Source organism: Oryx dammah, unplaced genomic scaffold (genome assembly GCF_014754425.2).
Source record: "Oryx dammah isolate SB20612 unplaced genomic scaffold, SCBI_Odam_1.1 HiC_scaffold_23, whole genome shotgun sequence".
In the NCBI taxonomy this organism is placed as follows: Eukaryota; Metazoa; Chordata; class Mammalia; order Artiodactyla; family Bovidae; genus Oryx; species Oryx dammah.
The window spans coordinates 29,001,458-29,007,415 of NW_024070207.1; the positions used below are offsets into that span (position 1 = coordinate 29,001,458).

A 5,958-nucleotide genomic window follows, 5' to 3' on the forward strand; every position below is an offset into this window, starting at 1 on the left:
AGGTCAAAGTTGTACAGTTTTTTATTATCTTCTAGGAGAAGGCAATGGAAACCCACTCCAGTACTCTTGCCTGGAAAATCCCATAGACAGAGGTGCCTGGTAGGCTGCAGTCCATGGGGTCGCTGAGTTGGACACGACTGAGTGGCTTCACTTTCAGTTTTTACTTTCATGCATTGGAGAAGGAAATGGCAACCCACTCCAGTGTTCTTGCCTGGAGAATCCCAAGGATGGGGAAGCCTGGTGGGCTGCCATCTCTGGGATCGCATAGAGTTGGAAACAACTGAAGTGACTTAGCAGCAGCAGCAGCAGAGAATATATAGGACATTAAAATTCTAATGCTACAGTCTTGTGACAAAGAATATAATGAGGACAATAAATAATAAACAATACGTCATGAATCTTCTCATGACAATGATGATAACTTACAATAAGAAATACCCATTCCCATTACTATCAGGAGAAAAAGGCTACTTTGTTGATATTTATCTTTCTTTCTGGCACTTAGAGGCTATATAAACCACAGAAAAGAAAAAGAAAACATATATATTCAAGAGTATTGAATATATTGAATTATATGCACTTTCCAGAATGAATAGAATATTTTGGTATAGGATTAATTTTAGCTCATCCTGCACAAGAATAACTTAAAAATAGCCATTTCAAGGCAAATCATGTGTTTAAAAATGGGTGTTCTGCAGTCATTGAGGATGTTGGAACCTATGATAATAAAGTAATTCCATACAGAGGCAAACATATTTGCATTTTCACTTACATTTAACAATAGGATTCCTGTTGATATTTGATATTTGTGTTTACTGAAACTTGTTATATAGGCATAGAGCTCTGCATTAACTAAAGAAAATGTGTTTCTCCTATGGCACAGCAGTATAAAGAAAACTTCAGTGCCTCAATTTGCTAATAGTTATTTTTTGTTTCGTATGATAGGTGTTCAGTTTTTTGAAATGTAGAAAATAATACACAGAGGGTATTAGGAAAGAGAACAGAGGGCTTAAAAAGAGCAGATTGTGTTGGTGGCACTTTCTTGTTAGAGTGAATTTGTCATGAATTGTGGTAATTGTGGGCAAAGTCTTTCTGAGCGTTTATTGGAGCTACTTCCTTTGAGAAGGAAAATGTGTCCTATTCGGCTGTCACTTACCACACCTTTTGGCAACTCTCCAGAGATGCTGCACCACCGTTGATGCAACAACTTGATTTCTTGTCAAAATATCTTTTAACATTTGGCTCAAAAGATATTTTCGAGGACTCTAAGCGTGCCCAACTCTTCTGTTCATTAAGGCCGAAAATCCAATAAGTGTTTGGTATGCTGGGACTCAGCTACCTCAGAGTGAGCAGCTGTCATGTGATTTGCTGAATACTTTTGCTCAACCCACCACAGTGAATTGATGGAACTGTGCCAGCTTCAGGATGTACAAAGTGAGGGGAATCTTAGCAAGAGCTATCCAAATGTTCATTTTAAGCCTTGCACTACCACCTGGACATTTAGAACAATCCATTGTGAAACAAATGGAGAAAAGAAACTTCATGAATTCATGGGCCCTTTTCCTCAGAGTGGTGAAGAACCCACTATTGGTGTGAAGAACACATTAATAGTTTTGCTTATAGGTTAGGTGTCTTTTTAGGCTTCCTGGTGGCTCAGGTGTAAAGAATCCACCTGCAATTCAGGAGACCTGGGTTCGATCCCTGGGTCAGGAAGATCTGCTGGAGAAGGAAATGGCAACCTACTCCAGTATTCTTGCCTGGGAAATCCCATGGACAGAGGAGCCTAGAGGGCTACAGTCCATGTGATCACAAAGATTTGGACATGACTGAGTGACACTTTGAACACTTTAGGTGTCTGTGGATTTTGACAGCCTTTAACTGACTGCTTACATCACCTCCATCATCAGCTTTGTGCATAACAAAAGCTTATTGGAAGAATCATACTCTACAGATATTTCTAATTTAGTGTTTCTTCAGAGATAGTGGCAGTGTGTTTAGGACCACTGCCTGAATGACATTGTATAGAGGTCAGAATGGCCATCCTTCCTCCTTGCATACTGTGCCCATATCTTTGCTACTTGAACTTGAAGAAGCTCCCATCTGAGCTGTAGATAATCTCAGAGCCATCATGATAATGGGGTGCTGTAATGCATTATGAAGAGTATAAACATTGCTGCGTCAGAGAAAATAATTCCATAGGAGTGAAACCTTTTCATTTGCCTTTAAAAGTTCTGAGTATATAGTAACCCTTTGTTCAGAAGAATGGGTGAAGGGCTCAGCTTGGTTTCATCTTATGCCTGGACTTCTATCAAGCCAGCCCTATCTATACTATGTACTTGCACTGGTGAAATGTTGAGAGACAAACACTGGTTCATGTTTGAAGCAATGATGTAGAACTCTTCCATTTCCCCTGCCCCTTTTCTTTCCTGATCTTTTAGCCTGGTTCAGCCCCTAACTGGCTGTAAAATGTTGGCCCCATTATTTTCACCTCAGTCTTATCTTTTAGCATTTGTGCATTTTTCTCTATTATCTGGACTTGGGTCTACATTTTGGACCTTATCTTCATTCACACATTCTGCACTGAGCAACCCCCATAGCTTTAGGTGGGTAGGAATTTCCTGCCCCAGACTTGGCCAAGTCTAACAAGAACCCAACCACCTTCTCCCACAGTCACAGCTGCAAGTTAGTGGTAGGGATTCAACTAAGCTACTTAGAAAACACTGTCACATAACTGCTTTCATTTCCTTAAAAGATGAAAATGAAATCCAAGGCTTTGGCTCCCAGAGTGGCATTTTGAAAAATAATTGACAATATTTCAAAGTTTAGGATCTTTATTGAATTTCCAAGTATGTAAGGCACATTAGTGCCTGTAAAGAGGGTAGAGGGTTTCAAATATAAAAGCATAAATGAGTAACTTTCACATATTTTTTTCCAACCTTTTTCCCCCTCCCTCCTTTTTTTTTTTTTTTTTTTTGCCATCAGCTGTTTTCTCTGTTTGAGGATGCAGGAGCAGGCATTCCCCAAGAAGGGAAATTGGCAGAACAGGAAGGCAGTGGAGGACCAAATATTGGGGGAGGAGCAAAAGCCATAGGAATAGCCAGAAACGGATTGAAACTCGGAGGTCGAGGAAGAATGAAGCAATGAGCAGTAGTGCAGGAAGGTAAACCTGTAGTGCTGGAGGCCAAGGGCATAGGCCTTGGCCAGTTCTTCACAGGGTGCCACGGGCCTCCCAGTGGGAAGGAAACACGAGCCAACCTCTCCTTTCCCGTCACTCTCGTGCTTCCTGGAGGCAACTCCATCATTATCCCCGATCTAAGGGTTAAGATGTGTGTAGGGCTTCTTACTTGAGGCCCCCTGGATGGAAAGAATCCTTGACCCCTTGGCAAAGCCACATATAACCCTGCATTGCTGCCACCTCTTTCAGTGCCCCCATTGCTGACCTTTGTCCCTCCCACCATCAGTGCAGGAGGGCTGCCAGAGAATTCCTGGGACACGTTGTTAATAGAATCTTGCCCTCTCTGCCTCCAGCCTGCCAGTCCCTCAGAGCTATTTACTTCTCCTGTTGCTAGGGGCTCTTCTGCAACAGCAGGTGGTGGCCCATACGGGGGTTTGAGAGCTCTCGAGCCATCGACAGGAATGCAAGATCCTGTTCTCTCCGAGGGGTGCTCCAGTCGCTCTCTTGCCAGATAGCTCAGCACTTTGAAGGGCGGTCTCAGCGGGACTCGAGGGCGGCCCCAGGACCCTGCATCATCCTTCGGGCACTGGAAGGGCAGGCTGGGCCGCGGCTCCCGGTTCCCGTTTTCAGCTGCAGCTACTGCTGTGGGTGAAGGGGCGTGCCCTCCAAGGCTTGCCAAAACAGAAATCAATCAGTTAATTAAAATGACAATGCGGTGACCAGAAAATATCTGAAATACGTGATGGATCGAACTCGCTGGAGTGAAATATACCGTGGGAAAGGGAGAGCCTGATCTCCCCGGTGTAGTCAGCAAACACTTGTTCAGTTCACTTGCCCTTCACCAGCCGGCCTCTTGAGATTCAGGCTTTGGGGTTTCCCTTTATGGCTGACCTGTGGCTCCACCCCGTTCCCTATATTCCCACTTCCTCAAGGCCGGATAAACACCAGGAAGCTGAGGAAACACCAGTTCTTTCCGTCAAAGCAGTATCTATGATCCACTAAAACCCATCATTTAGATTCTGACAGGAGTGCTCTGGAAAGTCTTATGAGGGAAAACTTTTTTTTTTTTTTTCCTTCCACATAAGTCTAAGAAAGCTTAGTTATGTTAACAGACACTTCTGTTTGTTTCTCTTTCATGAAGCATCATTCAACATTTATACCATCTTGTGTTAAAATTTTCTTTCATTCAACCCACACCACACTCCAGAGTAAGAATTTCCTTATATCTAAACACCAAGCTTTAGACTAAGGATTTGCAATATTTTTGTTTCAAAATTACATTTAAAGCTCCAGTGTTCTTAGTACCTGAATTTATATATTTCGTGCTTTTGTCTGGGATCCCTTTCTACATCCCTAGCAACCCACTTGGCCCTGTCACTCTTAACACAGGAAAACAATTCAAACTGCCTTTTGCCTTCAAATTAAAGAGTTGCACTCAGTTTTGTACTTACACATTTTCAATGCAAGCCATGGAGGAATTTGATCAGGAAAGCCTTCTTGAGGTGATGGAGAAAACCAGCTGAATGCCCACACAGACCAGCTCAGTCTGGAGAAATGACTGGTGCTTCTTCCTTAGAGCAGCTTGGCAGGTCAAATGAAGCTGGGAACCAACTGCTTCTTTCTAGATTTGGAGTCCTCTTTCTGAGGTTACCAATTGCTAGGGAAGGGAGGGAGAAAGGGAGATGGGAAGAGGAGGAGGGGAGAAGTCTGTGACACTCCTCTAAAGCTAAATATATGATTCCTTTTCGCACCGTAGTAGATGAACTTAAGGGCATTCCCTACTTTAACCCTGTTGCAGCCCAGTTGGAAAAACACATTGCAAGATGATTTTAGAAGACTCATGGTGACATGGCCTTTTGTTAAGAATTCTTTCTGAAGTTTTATTAAGAAAAGGTAGTCATCACATCTCTTCTTCCAGGTTGAAATGACAAGCACTGAGTAGAGTACCATGTCTAATCTTGTAATTTAAATTTCCACTATTAACTTGGAGGAGAATGGAAGGTTGGGGGGATAAATTGCTTTGCAATCTGAGTTCTCTTGTGAAGGTGAAACAAGAGGAACGCTATAAAAAATTCCTCTAAGAATCATATATGCTTTCAATTTTTAGTTCCTCAACTTTCAGTTATTCCCTTCATCCTACCTTTCAGTTTATTGGCTCAGTATGGTGTATGTGTGTGTTTGTGTGTGTGTGTAGACATATTTCCCAGAATAGAGCTCTGGAAACTTGTCTGCAAGTGAAAGGAGAGATAAGTCATAACAGATAGCATCGATTTACAAATATTAGCTCAGATTTTTGCCTTATAACATTTTTTGCATAAGGTACTTTCTGTTCTTCTGGCCTAAATTTCATCCCTCTTCCTACCTTAAGCAAGTATACTTTCTCAGCTTTTATTTTCTGCCAATGACATTGCTCTGAAATTATGATGACCATCCCCTCATCTAAGAGTACTAATCTTGCTTTAAGATAAAGCCCAAAACTTGGCCCACTTACTTAACTTCACCTAAGATTTGTGCTGTTCTAACTAGACTTCAGAGATCTTAAAATAACTTTCTTTATTCCAAATATCAGAATCTGCTGTATATGCTGCTGCATTTCAACAATCACACACGTGTGTGTGTATGTGTTTATGTTTCAATTATCTGTGGAATGTATGTGCGCATGCATGTGTACATATGCACTGCTACTAACAGTCACTTCTGGGAAGCAACAAACTCATAATAGAAAATTTGAGTCTCTAAGTCCACACCTTCCTGCCAGGGCACCTTGTTCCTGTCTATACACT

General features: G+C 42.0%; 1 protein-coding gene across 1 annotated transcript; it reads right to left on the minus strand.

Annotated features, from left to right (window-relative positions):
• Nucleotides 1-2,813: 2,813 nt before the first annotated feature.
• On the minus strand, nucleotides 2,814-4,812 carry PRR32 (proline rich 32). Its single transcript, XM_040265200.1, has 2 exons — nucleotides 4,627-4,812; nucleotides 2,814-3,846 (listed from the first exon to the last, which is right to left on the minus strand). The coding sequence occupies exons 1-2, from the start codon at nucleotides 4,644-4,646 to the stop codon at nucleotides 2,979-2,981; spliced, it is 888 nt and encodes a 295-aa protein (XP_040121134.1). The 5' UTR covers nucleotides 4,647-4,812; the 3' UTR covers nucleotides 2,814-2,978.
• Between the last annotated feature and the right edge of the window lie 1,146 nt (nucleotides 4,813-5,958).